This window comes from Larus michahellis, chromosome 3, assembly GCF_964199755.1.
Source record: "Larus michahellis chromosome 3, bLarMic1.1, whole genome shotgun sequence".
Lineage (NCBI taxonomy): Eukaryota > Metazoa > Chordata > Aves > Charadriiformes > Laridae > Larus > Larus michahellis.
Window position 1 is genome coordinate 59,082,531 of NC_133898.1, and position 27,417 is coordinate 59,109,947.

A 27,417-nucleotide genomic window follows, 5' to 3' on the forward strand; every position below is an offset into this window, starting at 1 on the left:
GCCAGACACTATTTAGTTCTGCTTGGTGAACTCCTGTGTGCTCTCCTTAACTTGGTTCACTCCAAGTAAGCTCGGCTGTCCCAGAGTTTAAAGACAGGTCCAAGGAAAGCAGGACAAATAGGGGTTTTTGCCAGAAGGTACTGTGTTTCAGTCATTTGGGGTCTGGTAAATTCCAGCTGTGGTAGCTGCTACTGTCTACCCCTCCCTAGCAGACACAGTATGTACCTGAGCAATGGGTGAGACAGCAACTTTGTGGACTCAGATGTCACCTTTTTTTCTCTTATGGGGGCCAGCTGACAGAAATCTTTTCCTGTTCATTTAGTTCTGTGGGCTCTGTCCAACTATTTTAAGTGAGACACCTCCCAGATGGGTTTATCTTTGAGGTTTTTTTGTTTGTTTGTTTTTTTACAAAGAAGTTTAATTCAGCTGCTGAAGTACACAATCCATTATTAACTGAAACTTACTCAGGGATTACTTCATTGAAGATAGTTTTCCTACTGAGTTATTAAAGTGTTATAAAAGACTCTCTCACTCCATCTTTGGGCTCATTGCATAAATGCATCTGAGTGCCAACACTGCACAAAGAGAGTGCTCTGGAATAAACAAGAGTTTGCAGTCTGGAATATGCTTTCAGAGAGTATTTGTAAGACACGGTGGCCTTAAAGAAACTCTTATTTCTATTACTAGATTTTATTAGCAAAAATAACCAATTTTTTAACATTTGCTATTTGCATTGCTTGTTATATTTGAAGAGTATATACATTTAAACAGCTCGTTACATTTAAATAGTAAGAAAAAGCTGGTCAGCTTGGTCTTCCCATTAAGCTCTGTATACTTTTTTTTTAGTCAAAGATATAGACAAGCTGCGTCAGACTTTGAAAGTAGAGACAAGCAATTCCCTTACAGTCAAACACATACTTATTGACACAAATGCATAAATCAAATCTTAAGTACATATCATTTAGATAATACAGAGAAATTACTGCTTAGTACAGCTTTAATTTTATCACACACTATTTATCTCCATAAAAGCATTACTCCAGCTTTGTGGATGCTACATTGGCTGGCTGTCAGTTATTTGGTTTGATGTTTAGGTGTGATTTTCCAATTTTAGCCCAAATCTTATTTATTGTCTTGTCACCTAAGAGTATTTCCGCAGCTCTCATCAGTATCAAGCATAGAATTGGAATGAACAGTTCCTGAATTCAAAATATAGGAGGGTTTATATCAGGATATTTCTCTGAGTAGGTCAGAATGATAGAATTTATTCCATCCATCACTTTAGTCTTTAGCAGGGTTCATTTCTCTTGATTCCCTGGCCTATTTACAATTTTCAGTTATTTTAGGTAGGATTTTTTTTTTTTTTAGTTGCTCCTCATTTATATTTTCACATCTAAAGTTAGCAAGTTTGGGCAAGAAAGTTCAATTAACCCTTTTGTTATTCATGCTGTAATCCTTGTATTGATCTATGGCACTGATGACATGGGCAATATCATATCAGGGCATGGTGATGTGTATATGAAATGGGATCTACACAGTCTGCCAGATCTTTATATGCCAGCAGTAGTTTACGCCCATGGAGAATTGGATTTAGCTCCAGATTAGCCCTAGTGTTTCCACAGCTCCACATGGAAAAGCTCTCTGTGGATGAATGAATGTACCCTACCACTGTATCAATACCCAAAGAGCTTTTGTACCTCAGCAAAATGAAAAGATAAACACCGCATACAAGACCTAAATGCAGCAAAGAGAGCCAGATCTGAAATTTCCTAGTTTTTTAGCTTTTCTATGCCAGTGCAAGAAAGTTACACAAATATGTAAAAAGTTTTTTGATATTATGTTACTATATCATGTGAACAAACCAACTTCACAAGATGGAATAAATCAATATTCCTTGTTAGAAGGCACCAAGCTTCCTCATACTTTATTTTCAAAATCTGTGAGGTTCTTTGAGCAATTGACTCTCACAAGCTCCTACTTACAATCGTCATGGGTAGAGCAGATAGAGATGCCTGTAGTTATGTTTGCCTGACACTCACAGAATTTCCCATTTTGAACCCCTTGCAGCTTCACCAAACCTTAACCATTTATTTAGATGTAACCCTTTTTCTATCTAGGGCTCAATTAATGGTTTCAAGATTTTATCAAAATGAGATTAGAAAATGAAGCACTTTTTCAAAGGTTTATTTCTCCTGTGCAGAATCTTTTCTTTGAAGAGCTTTTATGCAGAAATGTGAAGTAGAGCTCTACCAGAAGGGCACAAATGCAGTCACTTAACTGACTGCACTGCCTCCGGGAAAAATGACGTGGATGTAGCTCTGGAAAATCAACAGCTTTATGTGCTCGCTATACTGTCATTAAGAACATGCTGGTAAAATTGCTGAACTTTTTACTTTCATTGAGTACTTCCCATTTCCTTTCTCAATAGTAATCATATCACTCAAATTCCCAGAAATGGCTGGACAAGTTGTGAGGGATGCAGTAGTCAATACCACATCCTTCTCTGGGCCTATGCAAGGGGCAGGGGATAGATCCATTTTGAGCTCTTGTCTGTTCCAGGGTCACTGCCTACTTTTGGCTTATGGCAGGTATGAAAAAAATTACCTCTCTCAGACGAACAATTTGCATGGGCCTCTGACTATAAAACACTATGTGACAACTGTCAGGAGAACTTTCAGCCCCTACACTGGACCTCTGATGTGTGGAGAAATGCTGAGGTTCACAAGCTAAGAGAAACATTGTTGTTCGTTTTACCCTAACTAGACTCAGATGTAGACCCGTATAGCTCTATTTAATTCAAAATTTCCAGTAGCTATTCTGGCTTCAGATATGGCAACTCTATCAACTCCAATGCTTTAAGTAAATTATCAAATGCATAGTGCAAATACTTCAAATTTATATAGGATATAAAGGCATGTACCTCAAAACATACGTGGTTGTTTTGAAGTTCGGCTCCGTGGGTGGTTGTTTTGGCCAGTTACATCCCAACATTGTTCACCATTGCGGTTTTCATTCTGCCTTCCAGGACAGCAAACCTTACTGCCAGTCTGGTCATATGGAGAAAGGTAACTTCAGCCATCTCAGACTAACCAGAGTAAGAGTGTGCCTGTGACCAGCTGGCTCGTGGTCTGGCTCACCTCACAAGTAAATTAACTTATTTGGTCACATCATTTCCCAATATTAAAGAGCTTGCCACTTATATTAAAAGAAAGATTCACTTTCTTATGTGCAGAATGTTTTCATGGCTTCTGTAAATGCTGCCATATGTGTCTGAAATCCAGCTGCGTCCATGGCCCTCACTCTCTTAGAGCTTCACAACTCTTGTCTTTTGGAATAATAATTTTTTAGCTTTGACACAGCCCAAAACTGTTAAAGCTTTACATGTGTGAGTGAGGGGATAGGGGACGGTGTTCCAGCATTGAATTCGTCCCTACTCGAAGCAGAAATTTTTCATTAAGGAGAAGACAAAAAGGATAAAGAACTTCTGCATGTCTCCATATACCAAGTATGTTTGTTAGACCACATTTCTCCACTTAAAATTCAAGCTGCATATCAAAGCTGCAAACATTGTACTACAACTTGTCATATGCAAGACTGTGTAAGAGCTTTTAGTCTGCATACTTTAGTCTTTGACAGATAACTGATAGAAAAGGGAACAGTATTATAAGAAAACATAATGGCTTTCAACCTAAAATCTTATCCCTGAAATTGCCAACTCTTGATTGATATTGCATTAATGCCACTCTGTGCCTTGTAATATATTTTTGCAAGAATGAAAACAATCTGTGCAGGTTCAAAAATTCCATTAAGGGAATGTGAGGTTTTAGTAATCTTTTATTCCCCTTCCTGAATTAATTTTCCAGCCCAGAGTAACTGATTTTGTATCAGTCTAATACAAGGTCACACTAAAATCCAAGTAGGTTCTTCTTGCTAGGAAGAGACATTTACATTCCTGCTCAATTTTACTCCTGTCAAGTCTACATTATAAAGTGCCCGGCTCTTATTGGTTCTTGCTACCCTGATTCTTCTCAATCCTGAAAACAGTGTTTCTTTTTTTTAACGTTCTTCCTTTGCAAGAACCGGGATATGAGAAGGAATTGTTTCCTGGTGAATTTGAAATTCACCCCTTTTCTAAGCAACTCCTCAATTAGTAGCTGATTGCCAGCCAGTGGAGCTGCCTCCTGCTTGGAGCTCCATTGAACTCCGTGGCAAGAATCCCTTTTCCGATGTAATTCAGTGGAGCTCTGCAGTGGCATTGACATTATCTGAGCATGCATATTTGCAAGATGCAGGTCTAAATACGGCTGTAAATATGCACTTCTTTAAATCATCTTTAACTAGAGAGATCCCAAAGTCTCAATTAAGAAAAACAGACATCTAGAGAGTAATTCTAGCACCTCTTTCCTCTGTGAAGTGCAGAGAGCACTGAAATTTTGCATGTTTGAACCTCAGAAGGGAAAACAAAGAAATGGATATGTCTCTCTCTCTGCCCACAGCCAAGCATCCCAGTTTTACTTACGGCTCATACTTTGCTTACCTTTCATTCCTAAAGCACATACAGATTAGCAACACTCATTATAAACAAATTTTTTTCCCGGAGACTGAGACATTCCAGTAGAGAAAAACAAAGCAGTAAGCCCCAAGCTTGGAAAAGAGAAAATGCTCTGTGATTTTCTCCTCTAGTGCTGATTTCTAGTTCTCAGCCCTCTTTCTCTTGTCCTTTTTTAAACAAAGCCCTCCCCCTTCTCATCTTAAGAGGCCAGGCTGTAGGTCCAGCCTCTGTTGTGTTTGCTCCTCTCTGTGCACTCTCCAGTATTCATTGTCCTGTTTTTGCTTATTTCCTATTAAAAAATCACCACAGTTAATCCCTGCTTTGCACAAGCCACATTCAGTTGGTTAAAGAAGGAATGGAATAATTAGCAGTAAGAGATGTGCACACATCAGGTCCAGCACATGGAAGGCAACGATGGAGGTAGGGAAGCTGAATGTTTATCGTAGCAGTGTTTTATGCTTCCTTTACATTAGCCTTGGGAAGTTCTTTCCTACTTGCCTAGGGTGAGTTAGTAAATTTTGTGCCTGAGCTGCCAACTTTTCCTGACAGTCTCACTGGGCTGGGTAATATAAATAGTTGAACTAGTGCTTACAGTTAACTTATGGCATACGAATTCAGTTAGTTTGAGCCTTTCTACTGATTACTTCAGAGCTCCCAGCAGGGGCTATACTGCAACCAACTTGTATGTAGGCACCAAGTGAATGTTAAAGACATCTCAAAAAATAGCTGAAAAACACACCATCTACATAGTGCCTACACGTGCATCTTTAGCAGAGCTTGCTGTCTTTGATGTGCAGTTCTTCCTGTACAGGCAACTCTTTACCCACAGTTTTATGTAAGCAGGGCAGGCAGTCGGTAATTGTGTGGCAATCAATCAGAGCCGTTATTTCCCATGATTTGGCTGCAAATGCTACAGTATTTGGTGTTCCCATGAAACTCTAGTCCCTGGTATTAAGGGATGACATGCATATTTACGGAGGCAGAAGGAGAAGGGCAAGGTAAATTTTTATCCTTCGTGTTGCAGGACAGTGACTCGCTTTCTCTTCTTGCCCTTGCAGGTATGACATCATGAACCTGCAGTACATAGAGCCCAACCGCTATGACTACGTCCTCATTGGGACCTGGCACGAGGGTGTGCTCAACATTGACGACTACAGGATTCAGATGAATAAGAGTGGAATGGTCCGGTCGGTGTGCAGCGAGCCTTGCTTGAAGGGCCAGATTAAGGTGTGCCTCAAACACTTACTTTCTCCTATAGAAATGTGAATAACCAGACAGTGTTTTTTCCCTAAACACAAGCAAGCTTCTTGCAAGCCAAGGGATAGGATTTCCTTTTCTTCAGGAAAGCCAAAACTATAGGAAGACTCCTAAATTAATATCTTACTCTTAAAATTCCATATACAGGCCCATGTTTTCTAAAATTGCCCGTTGTAGTGATGCCGAATCTTCTAGTGTGACGGGATTTGAATTTCACCTTATGCAAGTAAGAAAAAGATTTTCACTTAAAAATGCCTACAACATTCAGTGGCTGTGATTCACCTGGGGGCTGATCCTGAAAGTAACGTGACCCATGGGAATCCAGTATTTTGTTCCCGCAATAACACCTGCAAAAAAAAAAGAAAAAAAAAGAAAAACAAAAGCCTATTTGTATCTCATGTTCACAACAGGAGGTATGGAAACACAAATGAAATCACTCTGTGTTTACCAAACAGTAGCACTTGTATCAAACTACAAATAAGTTGCCACCTGCCACGTCTGGATGACATAAAGACACGTTCCTCACTATCAAAATGGTATGGATGCAGTAAGTTTAAAACGGCAAGAAGCCCATTCAGGAAAATCACCTTAGAGCAGACCTTCCTTTCTAATTTCATTTAATAAGCACATTTGCAGCTTTTTAATTCTATACTGCTACTCTAAGCAATAAGTGATTGATGATTTGGCAAAGGCGTAGTGACATACTCAAACAATCTTGGAGGGGAAACATTACTGGTATTTACTACGCTCCAAAACATCTTTTCCCTGTTTTTGAGATTGTGCAGTTTGTGTATGTGTGTATATGTAAACACCATGCATACAAAATGCCAGCTTCGGCTCCCATTGAAGTCTATTGGACTCTCTCCACAGACTGCAGGAGGAAATGTTAACAAAAAAAGCCCACAAAGCCAGCATTCAGTAAAACAAACATTTTGTATTTCACTACTGCACTTAGCTCTGCATATAGATGGATAGGAAGCTCCTGGAGAGAAGACTGTATTCCAGATTCTGGCACAGAGCCAGAGTCTTTGTTGGAGCCCCATGAGCTGGAGATATCCTTAATCTTCCTTTCAGACTCAGTGTAATGAAACGAGAAGTCAAGATGTGGAAACCATCTTTTCAATATTAGATCATTACACTTACCAGCATTCACAGCAGAGAAAGATATAACTTTCAGGGACATTTGTCTCCAAAAGAGCGGTTCCAAAGTACGCTCTTGGTCACTGCATATTGGTTTTATTTTCTACTAGGACCCATTACATCCTTTTAGCAGTATATTTTTTAATTTGCTTTTATGTGTATTTCTATTTACACTAGTGTTACAAGACCCAAAGAGACTTCCATGTAAATTGGAATTTAAGTGTGTGTGCATGTGCTTCTGTATATATATATATATATGCATATGCATGATCACTCTTTGTTCTAACCCTTGACTTTGTTTACTGCTTTTTACTATGCAATAGATATTAAGCGTGGGCTGAGATACTAGTCCTGACCTGAACCATCTCTCAGATTGAGCCTCTTCTCAAGTTTGATTCAAAATATAACACTCACCATGCCTCTGTACCGAAGGGAAAATGGTTTTGTACTTTTAACTCAGAACTGCTCCCTCCAAAACAAAATAGAATTGTCCCCAGAGGTTATCCTTGAACTCCGAAGCACAAATTTTAATATGCAGAATCAGGATTCATGTTTTCTAGTTGTTTGAAATGTGCCCTACACAGGAATCCTGTCATATTTTAAACGTGCAGGTGGTCTCTGCTGGGGGGGCTTCTGTGTTGTCTTATAGAGGAAAATAGCTGAGGATGTATTTTGCATTACAGGTGATCAGGAAAGGAGAAGTGAGCTGCTGCTGGATTTGCACTGCTTGCAAGGAGAATGAATTTGTTCAGGATGAATTCACATGTAAAGCCTGTGAGCTTGGCTGGTGGCCGAATGCTGACCTGACAGGTAGGGTCACGTCCCTCCAAACGCATTCCTATTTTACAGGGCACAAGAAGGACCGTGTGTGGTGGAGAGTAAGGTGACAGCACGCAGAAATATTAAAGGTATATACTTAAACACACATCCCAATACAGTTTAGGGTTAGTGAAAAGTGTCTATCTTTTGGCTCAGTTCAACAGCAGTGATGAAGAAGACAAATTTCTACCAAGGAGAAATGACATAGTCTGTCTGTTCCTCCCCTTCAGCTAGCATAAGCATTGATAAAGCTGTTAAGACTACTAATGAATTTAGCAACGTTTCCTGCAATTTTAGCAGCGATTATCACAAGAGCTCAGTGCATCCTTGTTGGATTGACTTGATGCTCTTCCTGATTGTTCTACCATGCAATTAGTTATACTTTATCTGGGATTTCAGGCCATTTCAGACCTTCGTTTGGTATAAAGATCATTCTCATTGCACCTGCCAACAAGACGAATGTCAACAAAATCCTATGAAATGCAGGCAGAAGAAAGGGAAACAACTAGAATTGGTCTCCCCTGTGTATATGCTTTGGATGAGTTGTATGCTAGGGCAGCTTTCTGCTATTTTGTACCTATCAAGGTCAACCTCCACACCTGCTCTGGGCTTTGCACTAGCCATTACCCCAAGAAAATAGATTTAATGCACTGAGAAGTGCCACCTTGACCTTGGGGTTTGCTTTGTATCATTGTAAAAGACCACTGTCACCTCTGCCCCTTGCTGCATCTGCAAATCTTGGCTGCCGGTATTCAGCAGGGCATCAGAGGACTACCTAGCTGAAGATCAGATTTGAAACTTGTCACATCTTTGTCTTTTAATATGACTGGCTGGCAACTAGGTGTTGCTGTAGTGTTTAACACATAGACAAAGTACTTAAACCTTGATTAAATAGTTCCAAGAGATACTGTTAAGCTAGTTCACTGAAGCCAAGTGAGCTTTCAGAGGATGCATTTTGAGAAGAAAAGCTGGCCACTTCTCCAGCTAAAAATATATTATTAATCACAGTAAACTGGGAAACTTGACCCATTGTCTATCTTGGTTTTCTATGGAAAATAAGCTATGGTTGTGTCCCAGATGTGTGTGTATCTGTCTATATCCTGTACCTCTTACACCCCCTCCCCACTTCCCTGGTGTGCAACTGAACCTACTTCAAACAGATTTGTCAGGATACAATATCTCAGTGATCATTCAGTTCCTTCAGGTTTCATGTAAGTGGGTTATAGGAAGAGGAGTTCTTGAAAAATAGCTGGGCTATTAGCTGGGCCCCAATTGTGGAAAAATGCCTTGTACTAGAAGACACTAGAAAATCCACAACACGCTTCATAAATGTCCTGACCATTGGAAAAGCTCATATTCAACTCCTATCTCCTAGGACATCAGTGTCTGCTAATTTTAAAGCAGACAACCAGGTTCTGTTAGTCTTGGAGGTTCACAGAATTGTTTGTATCTACTATTCACAGAAGAAAAGTGGGACTTCTTTTTTAATCAATAAGGCAGAACAAGAACATAGTGAGAGATCAATCTGCACTAGGGCGAATGTGGTTCAGTGCTACCAGCTGCCCAAAATAGCTCAAAAAGGGGCATGTCAAAATGACAGGCACTGCTGAAAGGAGTTGAGGAAAGCATCAGTGCTGGAAAAAATCTCAGGGGCATGTTGCAATCTATTAACTTTTAATGAAATCAGTACACGACCTGCTGATTTGTGTTTCTTCTCAGCAAGGAGACTGGACTACTGCTGTTCTAAAATCACAGTAGCATCAGTCAAATGACAGCATAGCCATCAACTGATTTCCTAGAGAACATCAAAATGGCAGTCTGCTCCTGCACAGTTTCTTCATTCTGTCTTATTGAGGAAAAAACTTTTTTTAACCCCTAAGTACAAAGTTGTGAAGAAAAGCTGATGCCATCCTAACCTTTAGAAAAGGGAGACTGAGCTAGATAAACTCCGGCTCTTGAACTTTGTGGGAGTTGCCACTGGTACCATTTAATTTGTAATTCTCTTTTCTTGCCAGGATTTCTCCCATCAAATGTGTTTTTATAGCTTGCTTCTATGTGTTGTATTCATACTCTACCAGTCACCATAGCATCTAGACACAGACGTTAACATCTCACATTTCAGATTGTTTTTCCCTTTGCCTTAAATCTTAAATGCTAAACATGTATGCAGTTTTAGTCACATTTTTCATCACAGATGGAGGCTCTGAAACCCTTAGTCCCTTTAAGAAATGTGAAGCACATACTAACCCATTTCCTAAGGCGTGCTTTTCAAGATGCTCATTCTCTCCGTTTGAAATCAGTCCCTGTTGCTCAACAATCCTTTCCTGACATTTTAATTTTATTTTTAAATGTAATTTTTTTTTTAGATTGCTTCCCTAAATATGTGTTCAGTGAAGTGGAGTCAGGAGGCACAAAGGATTTCTCACCACAGATGATAAAAACCTGACCTGACAAATTGTCACTAAACCCAGTATTTCAAGGCCTTGTGCCAAGAAGAAGAGATATCTTTTATAGTATCAGAATCTATAAGAAGAATGAATGTCAAGCTAGTAAACCCAAATTACGTAAATCATCTTAAATAAGCAATAAACCAAGAAAGGACAGGAAGTTTTAAAGAGTTATTATGAAATGAATCACAAAGGTTTGGGGCTATCAGTTACCTGGGATGTGTTAATGACCTCAGAAAACATCCTGGATTGTCTTATTGGCCTTGAAGCATGAATATAATTTAAAAAAATAAATTAAAAAATCAATTAGGCCTCTACTCTAGGAAAAGATTCATAGTTAAAGTGCAGGGAAAATAGTAGACAAAAGCTACCAAACAGCTTTATACTAGAAACTTTCAGCTGTGAAGCTTTTTGTTCTCTGATTTTTTGAGGTTTGGGTTAGTTGTGGGGTTTTGGGGGGATTTTTTGTGTTTTTGTGTTTGTTTGTTTGTTTGTTTTTAAACCTGTAAGTACACCGTTTCTTGGGTGTCCTCCCCCAGTCTCAACACGCTTTCCTAGCCCACTTTCCCACTTCTCTAGCTGGGAAACAACCCACCTTCCCAGGTGCTGAAAACCAACAACTGTTTGCCGATATAAGCAGCACAAGCAGCTTTTTGCAATGTTTGTAGCATATGTGGCTCTTGGGGCTTGCTGGTGCATCGGAATTACACTGATTTAACGAAACAGATTTCTAAGACCTTACACAGGATAAGCTTGAAGCAATCGATATGCTTAACTACCATGCTGAATCAGGGCTGAGGCTCTGAAAATATCATTTAAGATGGAGTAATATGAGTATGGCTTGACGTTGCTAAGCTTAAAGTCCACATTGAAACTTAACCCTTCCAGCAATGACAGACTGGCTTCTTGTTTAAGAAGCGCTTTGCATGTGTTAATCAACGAGCAAGAGCTCTGATTCTTAGTCTTTTATTAAATCAAAGAAGGAGCCAACTTCCACTCAGGGCTGCTGCCGCCAATGGCCAGAGGTTCCCACTTCTAATAAAAAGCTTTTCCTTCGTATTTCACCATAAAGACGCTGGTTGGAAGAACATGTTTCCTCACCTGAGTCTTGAACTCTGAACTATATGAGTTAGAACACTTTGAGGAAAACAGAATTCCTTTTCTTTATAAAATAAGATCTCCAGTTGCACATACTATCGTTTCTATTGTTTTTGATGTTACAGATACCTGTAACATAATTACCTGTAGTTAAGTAGACAGCATTACCTGTAGTTAAGTCAGCCTGGTACACTTAGAGACAAAGAGTATGGAATTATAAGACATTCTTTCAGTTCATATGACATTGGCAGACATTAAAAGTTCGAGCAGAAATTTTCCATGTCAGGACTTTGCCTCAGGCTGATTTTTTTTTTTTTAATTTCAACAAAAAACATTTTTTCTTCTTCTATTTCTCAAAATGAGGTTATAGTAAAACTGTTCAACCCTGATCCATACCTCTGCTTACTTCTCCTATATTTGGAAGGAAAGAACGTTCTGTTTTGGTAGAGGTATCAGTTGATAATTTTGTGTCACCCCGTGGAAGATGCATATAAATTGAGCAAAACTGCAGGCCTCTGAAGCTTTTAGTTCATAGAGTTTGGTTTCTGCAGATATACTGCATACTGAGGAGGAAGGGGTTGAGCGTGACTTTTGCTCATCACAATATCAGGGCCCTTGCTAAGATTTAGTGGCAAAACTGAGAGGAAAAAGACTCCTCTCTTTACAAGCTCGCTAACAGCACCACCTTTTCCCTGCTCTTCCCAGCCATGTCCAGCAACCCAGACAGGCAGAGGTGAGGAGCAGCCAGTCCAGGATGCGAAAAGCTGGACCAGCTGTGTTTATAAGGGAGATATCTGCGTGGAGAGGTGGCTGGCTAGGAAAAAAACTGAACTGGAAGGGGAACTGAGGTGGAGACAGTGAGGGACTGGGCGGAAAGATGCTTGAGAGGTGGGGGAGAGGCACAAAAGGTGAGCTGGGCCCAAGGGAAACTGGGGGAGGACAGACGCAAGAAGTAGAAGGGGCCATGGACACTTACCTTGTAACACAGGAATATGTTAAAAGCATTTTGGCACTATTAAGTCAAGAACAGAAATTAGGAAATGCCAGAATGAAGGGTTTCAGTAACTCAGCTTCACAACCACAACATCCTATTAACACAGAGGATTTCATTTTCTCTGTAATGTTATTATACCTTCGGCACAGTGAGGAAGGCAGCCAGAGACTCCTTTAACTTGAGCGTGGGACAGAGCAGTTAAATACCATCTTACTATGTTTACACATCTGTACCAGTCACAAAGGAGAGCCTTTACGGTTATTTTTTGAAGAAATGCATATTTTGTGGGTTTGACTTTTCCATAAGAATTAAATTACATTATTTAGTGGAAAAACAATGCTCAGAGGGTTTGACAAAATGAGAATAAGGCAATGTTAAGAGAAAAAAAGCAGAAATATACTAAGAAGGTACAGTACCTATAGTGTAGTTCTGTTACAACTTTGGATTTATTACTGTTTTTCTGTCTATAGATCTCTAATTAATTTCTACTATTTATAAAATCACGCTCATAAAAATGTATTGCGTCAAGTTATAGTGATTTCGATAAAGATTAAAATAAGTTACTGTGGGGAGGTCAAAAAGCTACTCATTCTGATATTCTGATTTGTAACAATCCCTTCCCTGCTGAAGTGAAGGGATGGTGCTGAGTTTGTCTGGGTTCTGTTCCCAGCTCTGCCTTTGATATGCTGAGCTTTTCAGCAGATATCTCAAGAAAAATTACAAAAAAATTTCCAAATCTCATTTCCCTTTGTAGTGTCATGAGCAAATCTTTGGGACACTCAAAATTGATGGCTGATTTTTGAACATATTTAATTCAAATTTTTCCATGTTGCAGTTTACTCCTTTGTAAAATGGTTTTAATAATCCCCTGCTCATAGGCATAAGTTAATGCTTGGATTATATTGGGAGCCAGAAAAAGGAAGTTCTTTCTTCAAGCAGCTACCTTTCTAACACTCTGTTTCTTTTCTGTACACTGCAGGCTGTGAACCCATCCCTGTAAAGTACCTCCAGTGGAGCAATATAGAGTCTATTGTGGCTGTGGTCTTTTCCTGCCTGGGGATCCTGGTCACCATGTTTGTCACCCTTATCTTTGTGCTCTACAGGGACACCCCTGTTGTCAAATCCTCCAGCCGGGAGCTCTGCTACATTATCCTTGCTGGCATCTTTCTGGGTTACGTCTGCCCTTTCACCCTTATAGCTAAACCCACCACGACATCCTGCTACCTCCAGCGCCTTCTGGTGGGTCTCTCCTCTGCCATGTGCTATTCTGCCCTTGTGACCAAAACCAACCGCATTGCACGCATCCTGGCAGGCAGCAAAAAGAAGATCTGTACCCGCAAGCCACGTTTCATGAGCGCATGGGCCCAGGTAGTCATTGCCTCCATTTTGATCAGTGTGCAGCTGACACTGGTGATCACGCTGATTATCCTGGAGCCCCCGATGCCCATCCTCTCCTACCCCAGCATTAAGGAAGTTTACCTTATCTGCAACACCAGCAACCTAGGCGTTGTGGCTCCCGTGGGCTACAATGGACTCCTCATCATGAGCTGCACGTACTATGCCTTCAAGACTCGCAATGTGCCTGCCAATTTCAATGAGGCCAAGTACATTGCATTCACCATGTACACCACTTGTATCATCTGGCTGGCTTTTGTGCCTATCTATTTTGGGAGCAACTACAAGATCATCACCACCTGTTTTGCAGTGAGTCTGAGCGTGACAGTGGCGCTGGGGTGCATGTTCACTCCTAAGATGTACATCATCATAGCCAAGCCTGAGAGGAACGTCCGCAGTGCCTTCACCACCTCAGATGTGGTGCGTATGCATGTCGGGGATGGCAAGGCACCTTGCAAGTCCAACACTTTCCTCAACATATTCCGGAGAAAGAAGCCAGGGGCCGGAAATCCAAAGTAAGTGATTGCCTGCAGGTACACATCTATCTGTATATGTCCCTCTCTTTGCCATCCTCTCTTGGTTGACCGTAGTCTGCTGAATAGTAAGGTATGTAACAGGTTTTCATCTCACATGTAGCAGAAAAGGTGGAAATGATCCTCTAGATCTAAGCCTCAGAAGGAAGCTTATATATGCTGCTGCTTCTCTCTTGCCCTAAAGGCAGCTCTGTACCCAGCACCCTCTGCCTCTGGGGTAGGTCAGGCAGTGGCAGAGTAACCAAACTCCATTTGTAGCTTTTCCTGTCTCTCCATGCATGTGATGGGGATCTCACGTCCCTACGTGCGTAATTGCTCTGAATTATGTTCAAACTCAGGTGCTGTTGTAGCCTTTTGGGAAAGGGAACGAGAAATCTATGTCTGAGTGGTTGTAAATCGCATGTACTTGTCTAAGGCCACCGGGATATGTGTGTAAAAGCTGGGGATTGAACATTAGTTTTTAAGGTAGTGTTTTGTGTCAGTCCTCATGATTGTGATCCAAAAGCACCCTTCATACTATCTCTATGATCTATTTAGTATTCAGAATTGTGAGCAATACTCTTAATCATCATTAGTGTAAACTTGTCCGTGTTCTCAAACCCAGTGTTGGTGTGAAAGTTGCAGAAGTCAACTGATGGTGAAAATGAACTTGCATCCACATCTATTGAACCTGTTATTTTCCTTGCTAATAATGAAAAGCAACCCCGCTGTAACAGAGGGGGAGAGAGAACTGTTACTTCAAACAGCATCTCCCTGTGAGCAGCTGTCTGAACATTTGCATTCTTTATTATCTTATTGCTTTTTAATCTTTAAAGAAGCACCATAGGGATAGACATGATCTTAGATTATCTTTGTCCCAATTAAAATAAATATCAAAATAATAAAGAACCAGTGAAGTCTGCATTTCTGAGCTTCCTGATAGAATTACAATTCATTTATTTCCAGCTCTTTGGGATCTGTAGGTTTCTCTGAGTCACTTGAGTTGATTTCAACTGGTTTGCATAAGAACCATTTTCATATGTCCTGGAGATGGAAGGGATAAGGATGGAGGTTATACCGTATAAAACCCATGCTGTGATCAATTTTGCTTTTATGCTACTTCAATACTTTTTATTTTGTTGCCAGATGGGGGGTCGGAAGAGAAGGGAATGAAGAAATAGCTAACCCAAATATACAGCTCAGTATGCCACGGAGGCCATGATAAGAATGCCAGCTCCACAGACAGACAGACAGGGAGCTGGGAGTGGCAGGCAGCCCTGGGAGTCCCCCATGCAGGGAGATGGCCAAAAATCTCTGTAGCTCAAGAGCTTGAATTTCATGCAATTCCAAAGAAGCTGGATGTTGGATGGGGTCTTACATGTCTGTAAGAAACTAGTGTGCTCTTCCTGCAGTGTAGTCTCTGGCTAACACTGTTGGTATCTTTAAGATGATGTCTGACAAACAAAAGGACTATTGAGTATTTTAGATCATGAGAAACTTAGTAACTATTTCTTTGTTGTGCTTACTGTTCTACTTTCACCATGAAAATTGTACTTTAAAAGATCCAAATGTAATATATTTAGAACACGGCTCATAATATGAGGAAATACTTAATCCTGTTAAAAAACTGAGCTTCCCCCTCAGTATTGTCGCCTTAAAAAAACAACAGGGCTTACCTGAGCTTTTTAGAAATTTGTTCCTTAATTTTAGTAAGATTTTCTTGGCCTCTCTGTTGAGCCTGTATGAGTGGTATGAAGCAAAAAATCCCTACAGAGCTTTAAGGTGCTCTTCTAAAATAAAAGCTCAACACCTAGTTAATATGCGGGTTTTTTTGTCTCAGGTCAAGCCTCCAGATCTTTTACACAGCGAAATCCCAACCTCTGACCTAAACCTCTTGTGCAGTTACTCCTAGGCTCTTCACCTAAACCAGCACAGATGCAGGGAAACGCTAGGCTTGCTGATGGGGAAGGACAGCATACCTCTCTGTACGTGGGGATAAGGAACTGAGAGCAGTGGAGTATACAAACATACAGCTTTGGAAATAAAGTGACAAGATGATGCAAAAAGTAATTTCAGGGCTTTGGAGGGTATTTTAGCCCCTAGCAGAGTCCATTGCAAAGCTTGTGAGGACATTGTGCTGACACAGATAAAGAAGTGTGAGTCACTGAGGAAATCAAGAAGGAAAAAGTAGAATTTACTGGAGCCTTTGAAGCACCTAGATAACTTAAACGTGTAGTCAGGTCCTTCCTGAAAGAGGACTTGAAACTATTGGAACATGCTTAACGGCCAGAAGAATGGCATCCAGGCTGATTTTCAATGTTGTTTTTTTTTTTTTCATTTCCAATCAAAATGTGGGATTTATTTGCCAGTTTTTCTGTAATTCAGACCCCCGAACATGTTGCTCTGCTGCTTGATTCTGTAATTGGCCCTCCTTATGGCCACATTTTTCTGTCTGTAAGTGGTCATCAGTGATTCACTCAAAAGATTTCTTTTCCAGACGACTTACAACAACTTTCCATCCATTTTCTCGTTTTCTCTTCTCTCTAGCTTGTTTTTCTTTTTCTACTTTTCAATTTTCATCTCTTTTACTGTCCGTATCAAACCTCTCCTCTGCTAACCCAGTGAATTCCACTTCCTAAACAGAAAAGTGGCATCCATCTAAATTAAATTGGTGTGCAGATACAGAGTTAAATTGAGTTAGTTTTAAAAATGGAAACTAGTTTACATTTACAAGGGCAAGTCAAACTTATATAAGCCTTGATAAGGCATTCACATGCAATGTTGTGCTGGTAGTTTAACTACTATAGCTTGGGGACTAGAGCAAGCCAAGCCACTCTTCCTTTCTCCTTCCTAAAGTAGAGCAAAAGAATTAACCAGGGAAGTCTATTAACACAGGATCTATTAGTCAGTTCAAAACCTTCAGCTACAGCAGGTGCTGATGCAGAGGTCAGAAAGCCCCCTTGGAAAATGTCTGTCCCAGCTGCATTACCAACAGAGTTTCAATGACAATAAATTGTTTAGTAACATTGGTCTTCACTTAAATAACACAGCACACGGCCTTTACTGATCTGCCGCACTCTGCAGATGCTATACGCAATCATGAGGGGTTGAACTCTGTCTTATTTGGTGGAATTAAACTCTGAGCAAGTGCAGACAGCACTGTTTTGAATAGAGCTGGTTGGGAACTTTTCAGTGGAATATGTTTTCCATCAGAAAATTCTGGCCTCTCAAAATGTTTCATAGAATTGGACTTTGATGTAGGGATCCTCTCTGGGCCAGGGGGACGTTCTTTTTTTTTCCATGGAGGGACGAAGGCATGAGGGAACTTTACCCCAACAGCCATTAGTTAACCCACTCGCTTAGGTTAAGAGCATCTCTTTCACTTCCCAGGTGAATAAACTATAACTGGACCATGCACTGTCCCAAAGCAAGTCTTCTCCTTTCTCTCTGTTCTTGTCCAGCAATGTGTCCTGGAACAGAGAAAAAAAATCCTGATGCAAACCCTAGAGAAATACTTTGTATTATTCTGTGAGAGAGCTTGAATCTGGGTCTGAGAGATCCCTCGTGAGTGTCTTCCGTACCAAGTTACTGTCAGTCTCTCCCTCTTGTCAAATGAATATTTAAATATGTATAAAAAATGGAACAGCTCCATCAGGAGAGATGGAGAGAGAGTGATATCTGCTGCTTTTATTGAAGCTTTGTGGGGACATATATTCATTTATTGTTGGAGTTTGCTGCTTGATGACATTATGAGATCCTGGCTGTTACAGGATGATGACACAGCAGCATTTTTTAGGAGAGCATTTTTAATCTTTCTTTTTTTTTTTTTTTTTTTTTTCCCCCCCAGCTGTGAGATTGTAACTTTCGTATATGGATCTTGCTGTGATTATTAGTCTTGCTCTTGACCACAAATGTTACTTTGGTCTATGAGGGTCAATCAGCTTGAAGAGTAGCACTCCTGTGTAGTGCCTGTACGATTGCTTCCCTGAGGAAGCAATGCTCTTTTCTGTACTATGTGCAGAAAAAATAACCAGTGACAGGGAAGATGCTGATCTTAAGGAGGGCTCAGGAAACACCTTCTCCAGCCACTGCTTTAAATGGTCCCTACTGAAAGTGCAGGACGCTGAAGCCAGGCCTGCAGCCTGCAGATCTGTTGTGCTGCTTTTCTGGAGTCCACAAACACACTTCAAATAGACTTTGAGCCACAAAGCAGGGCTCACCTCTTCTCCCATGCTTCTTGTGGGCTGCAGTGGCATGAGAAGGATGAGTGTTGCAGAGGGGACCACAGCGGATAAGTTCGCTGTGCATCTTTGGGTAACTAGCTCCAGGTTTGGAAGTGATGCTTAGCTGCTGCCTCCGTCTTCACATATAAATTATTTTAAATTTATGGTTCAGACCCCAGATCTGTACACTATTTTAGTGCATTTTGAATCTAAGTAAGGATTTAGTTGGCAATGTAAGTTATGTAGCAAAATCCGAGTTGATAGGAAGGCCAACTAGCAATACTCACAGAGTGGCCAGGGCTCCACATTAATGTGTAAGCCACCTGCTTCCCCCTTAGTAATTTTAATATATTTGCATTCAATTATTTTTCCTTCAGCTGTCTGCCCTCAGAAATGAATGGTTGTTTTTAAATATTTCCAAATGTGTACTTTTTATTTAGCTTTTTATCATGTTTTGGCAGTCCATGCCTCTAGGCTGCTCTTTCAGGCATCCACTCTAAGCAGCGTCCAGGCAGTCACCTGGGCCAAGGATCTCTCAAAATGGCTTTATTTTATTCCAATAGAAGATGTTGGACAACCCAACATCCCTTAGTACCTTCTCCCTGTTTGCTTTACAGGAGCCTGCTCGTGTTCTTCGTCCTCTCTCCCTCTGTACTGGGTCCCTACATAGTTATTTAACTGGAAATCAGGTTTCTCGGTTACCTCTAGTAAGATGTCTCTGTTCCCTCACCAGGGCTTAGGGAACCATCTGCTTTTTTGTCTTGCCAGTTATAAAATTATCTCCAGGTATTCTTAAGTTACTCTTTCTCTTTAAACTGACTTGCTGAGTTGCCATTTCATCTTGAACAAGCTGTGCTGACATGCTGTGTTTTTCTGGGACTCATTTCACTTGGCGACTCAGTCCACAAAGGCTTTTGGGCTCCTCAGCTCCTTCATTTTCGAAGCCTCCCACAGACATGCAGGGAGGGGAATCTTAGCATAAGTGTGGCCAGAAGGCAGGACATTTTGTTTCACTGTTTTTTCATGATGGTGGGAGGAGGCAAATGCACAGTGCAGTGTGGCAAGAGTTGGAGCTTCCAGAAACAGAGAGTAAATGTTCCGCATGTTCAGTTGCAGCCATACAAATGCAGATCTTTTACAGCCTCTCACGTGATCCAACCTGTGTGCCTCGTCATAGGAAGAAATGCTCAGGAGTATTCCCTCTTCTCGCCTTCACGTTACTGCTCCATGCAGTCAATATGCTATCTTTAAGCAGGGCGTTATGGAGGCAAGAGGGGAGGGAAGTGTGAACAAAAGACATGAAAACACTTTTAATGTAAGTAAAACAATGGCTTTTGTCCTGACCTCTGCAGGCTAGAGTGTGTGAAATCGAACAAAACCAATCTCAACCTGGCGCAGCCTCACAGGGAATATTTCACTCTGCCTGGCTGAAATACATCAAAAGATCTGAAATAAGAAAATTTAGTGGAAAGTGCAAGGAGGATTAATAACTGGTCACCATTGTACCTTCTCTTATGAAACAGAATATACTGTTAAATTCTTGCACTTCAGGACAAGAGTCCAATCTGAGAAGTCTACAATATATTTAAGTATTTTCTTTGGTCCTAAATTGTGTCACCTAGCCCGCAACATATAAAAATTATCTTTAAGTGCTTGTTGTACAGTTTACTGTCTAGTGTAGTTTTATCTTCTTACAGTGTTGACAAACCAGTATAGTGACAATTGCTGAATCTAATGGGAAATGGTAGGCTAGCTTGCTTTGCAATTTGGAGAATTGTTGCAGTGGGTAAACTTCTCATGTCCTGTAGTAGTATTTCATAAACAATAAGACAGCCCTTTATATTTACTGTTACAGACCTTGGAAAATAACAAATTCCAAGGCGCATTCAAGAAGGCCCTTAAACCTACTGGGCCTGCACAGCCATACTGCTGAGGCTTACCCCAGAGCAGGGAGGTGTATTATAGAAGAGAGTTTTGAAACGGCAGAAAGGTTGTAAGCTCCTACAAGTAGGAAATACTACAAAGATTAAAAAGAAAAAAAAAAAGATGGTGGGAAAAATGGTACAGGTTAGGTTGTTTATTTAAATAATTTCTCTGTCACTGTATGTCTGATCTCCTCAGTAACCCAGTAATAAAATGTTGATGTCCAGGCCCTGTTTTCGGTGCTGACTCTGTAGCACGGTGGCACCATGGGGTGCAAGGCACAGTGCTGGTCTGTGGCTGTGTGGCTCCCGCCTCCCCATCAGGCCACGGGACTCCACAACTACGGGGCCCTTGTTTCGCCATTGCGTCCTGCCATATCATAGAGGAGTCTGCTTCCTTCATAGTGCAGATAGCGACGTGGCAGCCCTGGTGTAGTTCGCCGGTGCCACAGCTGACACAAGGAAGGCAGGCGGCACCCTGGTCTGACACAACCCATCTCCCTGTCGTAGCCCTCCCTGGCGTTTGCCTAGCTTCTGTACGCAGTGTAGTCCTTCACCCTTTTCTGTGATTGCAGTGCCTGTTTGGGAAAGCAACTATCACAGGGACAGTTGAAGATTTTAATGCCAAACATCTCCCTCTCAGGAGTTGGTACGTTTGCTGGCTTTGCTGGGCTATTTACCGGGCTTAAACCATTAATGACTTTGAGGACACATAGCACTGTGACAGGTAACAGCTCTTACCCAGTTCTCTCATGTATGTGATGTGAATTTCAAATAAGAAAATTCAACAAACTCAGTCAAGCTGTTCAGTCCTTGTCAGTATATTGATTTAAGTGACTATTTAAAATTCCCAGAAGACAGTTACATGTTTCCAAAGGGACTCTTACAATTGATGTTAAAGAATTGGAAAGAAACACAAAATAAGGGAGTCTGAAACTTAATAATCCAATAGAAATTTATTCTAGCCCTGCTGCAGGCTTGTCCATTAAATTTGAGCTGTGTAATTATATCTGATATTGTCCTCTGTAGCCTTGAATTTGCATTTGCTTTAACAGATATGTTGTAGTTCTGTCCACGCACCAAAACCAGTAATAAATAACTCTGAGATGTCACTTCCACTCTTACATTCTTTCTAGTTATTTAAATGAATACTAAAACCCATATTTCTTTATAAACCAGGGATGGCAAATGCATATAGCAAATTATATACCAAATTGTGTGCCTGTGTACGTACGTACAATATAACCAGTCTGGAGACACAGAATTTACTTTTTCCTTCTAATAAGAAATAGGGGCAAGGCTGCATAAGGCACTTTAAGTTTTCCTTGCAAATTGCCTCCAGCTAAAGGGAAACCCAGCACATGCATAACCGATGACACAGCAAGCTGAGGGGAAGCAGCAGGGACATATACCCAACATGACTGGGATGATTGTCGTCAAGTACAAGCCAAGAGGTCCAGCAGTTTAGGCTCATTCCTCTGGGTTTCCTTCTGTGACCAAACAGAGGCTGCCCGACACTGCATTTAAGAGAAATAAATAAGAAAAGCAAGGAGGTTCTGCAGTGGACTCCAGTAAGAGCAGTGGCATAAACCCCACTCAGACAAAACACGGGTTATATTGGATTAGTTTACAGGGCACAGTACCTGCACCTGGGCTCCCATCCAGGCTTCTTCTTTGTCACCAGTCAAAGCCACATTTTAATTGGATGGTCTCTTTAGGTGAAAGGGCTGTTGTGTAAGGTTTTATGTAATTTCCTCCCTTTCTCAGAAGTTCCCAGTCCAGGGCAGTTTTGCCACTTTCTTTTCATGGATATTCACAACTCTCTTCTCCCGGGGGATTTTGACAGGACATAAGCCCGAGGAATGATCTCTGAGTGCAGCCTGGTTTTTACCAAAGGACTCTTGGAGAACTTGGCTTTGCAGCTCCTTCTCTTGTTTTGCTGCTCTCAAGATGCTGAATCACAACGTGTTGTTTTACTTACAGGCACTGCTGTAGCACCAGGCAGCTTTGCATAATGAATCTTTACTTAAACACAATGATGCATAGATACACAACTACATCAGAGGAGAGCTTTACAGTTATGTGTCACAATCTCTGCTTCTTGACTGAAGCGAAGCAAACACAGTACTGCAGACAGAAATCCTAGGAAAAGCTAGTATCTTTCTTGGCATAAAACACAGGAATAAGGACACCACTTGTAATTTAATTTCTTGCTTGACTGGATCACTTATTACATTTCCTTGTATTTTTTCTATTTGTATATATTATTTATTGCATTTTTATTCTGAAATCTAGTCGTAGCAATCCGGTTAGGATACTACAAAAATACACCAACTCAACAGTGAGTGATACAAACAATTGCATTCACATGTAGGTATAAGCAAGTGATGTTTACCTGCTTAGCACCATAATCTTACATTGGTTTTGTTAGAATTCTCTCTGTGAGAAAAATAAGGAAGAAAACTACTCCATTTAAGAGAGTCAGGTAAATAAATAGGTGTTGAAGGCTACATCTAGAGAAGCACCTAAAAGCCCTATATTACATACAGAAGTCAGATTCCAGCTCTCATAAGCACATACTTATGAAAAAAAAACCCACCAACCCATGTTCAGGGCGGGGAGTGTTCTGAAATATAATTTTTAAATGCATAACAGCCATTTATTTATTTAAATCAGCATTTAAAAATGGAAATGGAATAAAGAACTAACATACAAGTCTCCAAGAGGCTACTTTAAGATTTTTTAAGTCAAGAATGCATTTTACCTCCTTCCTGTCCTCAAAGGTTTGATGTTTCAGCCCTGTGCCTCAGTTATTCACCTCCTCTCAGTAAGCAGAGTTGTGACATTTCATGAACACATGATAATTCATGTATGAATACTTGCGAGAATAAACACACAAGATATTTCCCAAGTGTTTATTCTTCAGTGCTCTCTGAGCCACCTTGTGATTTCATACATCTTTGAGCTAATTTAGAGGTGAACAAAAATTTGGGTACTAAAGGATATAATGTGGATGTCTGATACTCTCTAGATAAGGATAAGGATATAAAACAGCACAAGCCCTATACACATTTATATATAGTTAATAAAGAAGGGGTTGGTTTTTTTCCTTCAAATTAAAATGTAGTCTGCAAAATATTCTTGATTCACCCCTGCAATTCTGTGCAAAGTTCCTAGTGAGAAATGCAGAACTACTGCTAATTTATTTAATCCTTTTTCATGCTTAGGGACGCACAAGCACTTAAGTGCCCAAGAAGAGGAGAGCACTCTTGGATGTTACCTCTGTCACTGATGTGAAAGGCCTCTCGCATTCTGGCTTGTCCACCGAGCTCATCCCTGCCTGTGATAAGCGTTCCCCTTTGCTCAGGGATGCCCCACATAGCAAAACACTGCAAACACAGGCTGACAGAGCACCTGATTTTTAGCAAGACTGTAGTTCATAGGCGAGTCACACCCCAGAGAGAGACGATGGTCCGTCTCTGCTAAGGGACTGTAGGCATGTATGGTTTTCCACCCTGTTAGAAACTAAATCGTCTGAGCAGGGTTTTATCCTGATTATATAGCGTTAGTCTGAGTCCAGTGTTGCTTTATGTTTCATTAGAGAAATATCTTCAAAGGCCTTGGTGGATGATAGTAGCACATACATTTTGTTTGCTGTGGGAAGAGGCCTGCACATTGCTCCATCAGTTGATCAGTAATGTGTTTCAAAGCAAATTTGTCAGGATGATGCCAAGGCACAAAGACTGGACTTACATGATCACTGTAAATTGGGGATGCTCTCCATGGCTTTTGCTATCCTAAGGAAGGGTTTGGAAAAGTTTGTCACCAGCAGTAGCTCAGGTTAGCTCCCTTCCCCTCCCCAACTATTTGAGCTCCCAGAGCCAGGAGTATTTTTCAAAATGTGACTTTTACTAAACTACGGGAAAAAAAGTCAAGCAGTTTCAGCTTACATATGCCCCAACAGCATGAACCGCTGCCAATCGTACCAGCCCTTGTAAGATCCCAGCCTGCACACATTTGTGCCTTAGCAGCAGCAGCAGCTGAGTTCCAGTTATTACAGGGAGAGGACACAGCACAGTAGCCAGGCACCTGCAGAAGCCCATTTTTCTTAAAATACCCCAAAATTCAGACACGTTCACTTACAAACACCTGTACTACCTCCTACAACATTTAATGCCATCCTAATTTTTCCAATTTTCACATCACTTTCATAGAACACAGAAGATGGAGAGTCTGGTGCTGGATACGATGCATGGCAAAGCAGAGGCTAACTTCGTGCACCACTTAGTCCAAAATCTGGATGTAGTCTTTGCTAAATGCCTGTCCCACAGATGTTTGTAATGGAGCAACTTTCTTTCTTCTCTTTATTTTTGTCTATGATGACTTGTGACTTAGGAGTTTGTAAAGTGACAAGTAGTTTCAAAATCTCCATCTCTGCTTCCTGCTTGACTTTGATTTTTTTTAGCTAGCACGGTTTGATGGGGTTTTTTTTCACCTACCTTCTTATACAGTTTTCCATCTGTCCCAAATGCACAGAGTACCATTCGCTGCCAGAGCAGAGATCTGACCACGTTCTCCACTGTTCTCCCAGCTATCAGCTCTGTGCCCCAAAGACTCTGAAAGGGCAAAATGATCATCACCAGATCTTTGTTTGAGGTTTCCAGACCCAGGTCTGGAAGACTGCAACACAGATGTTATGACAGATTTAATGTCCACACAGAAGACATCTACAGTCAGAGTCACTAATAATCCTGGCCAACGACACAGACTACATTCTCTGCTATACCTAAGAAACCACTTTAAGTGTGGGTTGAAAAGGAAAGTATATTGTATCAGTAGAACATCTGCCTCCACATTAAAGTTGTTAAAGACTACTTAATTTTGAAATAACAAGTCAGCTAAATAAGTCAGAACATATATGTGCTCTGGCATTCAGCCTCCCACACCTGACAAGCATAGGTTAAAAGGCATTATCACTGTAAACAGCAAACAATTGTGCAGGCTAGAAGTAATCACAAAATTTGTCACTTTAAAGCCCACTTGAAAACTAAAAGCTCCAGGTTTCTTGTTACTGCATTATCAACAATTTACCATTTCTAGCTTACTGCTTCAGTTATCTCTTCTTAATCTGTTTCCTCTTCTCTGCTCTGTGGTTCTTCTTTTGTGGTGTGCAGAATGTTGTTTTTTTCCACGTTGTAAAATTGACCTTACAGAGAGGCAAAAAAAAAAAAAAAATAAAATTATTGTCTGCCGGATTGTCCTTGAGCCAGATCTCAAGGTCAGATAAACATTAATGTCAGCGCCAGAGAAGGTGTCCCTGCTGCCCCTGGTTTGGGGAACAGAGATGAGAGTTGTCCCTTTCAGCAGCAAATCATTAGATTAGCTCAGCTGTGCTGCAGCACCACAGACGGAGATGTCAAAGCTGATCTTAAACTCTAGCAAAACAAGTGCCCCCTGATGTGATTCTAGCAGCTCCTCACTAGTAGATGGTTTGCTGGTGTTTGTGGTTTCACTCTGATCAGTCCTAGGTACCCCCAGAGTACCACAGGCTCAGTTTAAATGCCCATCTGCAAGCCACCTTCTAGGCCAGTAGAGCTGCCTTCTCTTTACCCAGCATTATTAATCTTCTCTTATCCTTTATTGTGTTAAAGCCAGCAAAGTCTGCTCTTGTTGCTTTCTTACTTAAAGCTCTTGTTAGTCTTGCCCTCTGCTTCCATGGAAAATTTTTTTTTATGTTCTCTTCTGGCCATTTCTTTCATGGCACAAGCTAGATCATTTTAGAAGGCTCAGTTCAGGCTATTTCGGCTGGCTTGCATTCCGAGATCAAGGATTGTCTTGAAATTGGGACTTATTCCATGTTACTCATTTTTTTGTGTCCCAAAGCCCCCAAACCAGCCAACTAACCAGACAGCCAGCAGCAAAATACCCAAAAACCAACCAACCAACCAAAAAAAAAGCAAATCCCAGAGTCTGTGTAAACCCCCACAGAGGGATTATCTACCTTGAGCAGACTGACAAGGGCTGACAAGGGGCTACGCTTGAAAGCATAGTCGCAGCAGCAGCGACGACTGCAAAAAATGCCCAGCGAGCAGATTAAGCATGTGGGTGGCATTAACCCCACCGAGCCAAGCCGTGGGCTGCCAGGGATGGGCCAGCCGGCTGCTAACCCGCACTGCCACTGGCCAGGTTAATGCCATCAGCATGCAGAAGCCACCCAGCAGCTCCCCAAGGATTCTCGGGAGCTGGTGTGTGCGCAGCGTGGGCTCACTGGGGTGTCGTGGGAGCTCGCGTGGGTGTGGAGCGGGGGCTCGCATGCGTGGGCTGCAGGAGCTCACGTGTCTGGGCAGTACAGGCTCCCACGTGGTACAAGGTGTGACCCCAGGCATCTCTGTGCTCCCCCATCAGTGAGCAGTCCTTCCTCCTTTACTTTCTCATATCCTCTGAAACCTAAGGTTCTACACATTTCTTAATCCGTAGGATTATATAAATTATATCAAAAATCTCTCCTGTCACCATCCCGGACAGCCAAGAGATTTGCCTGCAGCTACTTTGGACTATCATAGCCCGTAAATCCACAAATGCTTTAAGCTGCCCTAAGCCAGAAATGACACCCAAGCCTTCCTTTCCCCCATGCTGTCCCTTCAACTATGCAGGGACAAGAGCCTGGACAGCCATGCTGTGAACTGGAGCGGGAAACTGACTTTTTTTTTCCCTTTCTTTTTCTGGTTTAGCTGTCCCTGTCATTCCCTGCCAGTTGATTGAGCAATTGCACCAAGGGTTGTGCTGGCATGGAGGGGCGGGTGGAGCAGCAGGAGGGGGCAGCTGGGGAGGGCTGGAGCAGCTCTGGGCGCACAGCTGGCTCCTGCTGGCCTGGGGTGACCTGAAGTGCAGCCTGAGATCGGTCTCCACCGTGCAGCTCAAGCCTGGGTCTTTCTAGGCATCCTACTGGGATTATGTTCTCCTTAGTGACAGTGACCCCTCTGTCCTCTTCGGCAGATGCTCACACCGCAACAGAGAGGGTGTGCTATGAAATCCCTTCTGCTCCTCCACAGGGGATG

General features: G+C 41.4%; 1 protein-coding gene across 12 annotated transcripts in view; it reads left to right on the forward strand.

Moving 5' to 3' along the window:
* GRM1 (glutamate metabotropic receptor 1) overlaps positions 1-27,417 on the forward strand; it is a 189,575-nt gene that overhangs the window by 144,732 nt on the left and 17,426 nt on the right. For 9 of the 12 annotated variants that reach the window (XR_012586194.1, XR_012586195.1, XM_074580346.1 and 6 more), the window contains exons 6-8: positions 5,611-5,779; positions 7,633-7,759; positions 13,287-14,217. Coding sequence is in view for 9 of the 12 variants with exons in the window: in XM_074580346.1 (XP_074436447.1) it covers positions 5,611-5,779; positions 7,633-7,759; positions 13,287-14,217 (1,227 nt within the window). In the remaining 3 variants the exon portion in view is untranslated. Of the gene's footprint in view, positions 1-5,610; positions 5,780-7,632; positions 7,760-13,286; positions 14,218-20,934; positions 21,009-27,417 lie in introns of all 12 variants that reach the window. The other 3 variants (XR_012586193.1, XM_074580345.1, XM_074580348.1) reach the window with 1 other exon arrangement.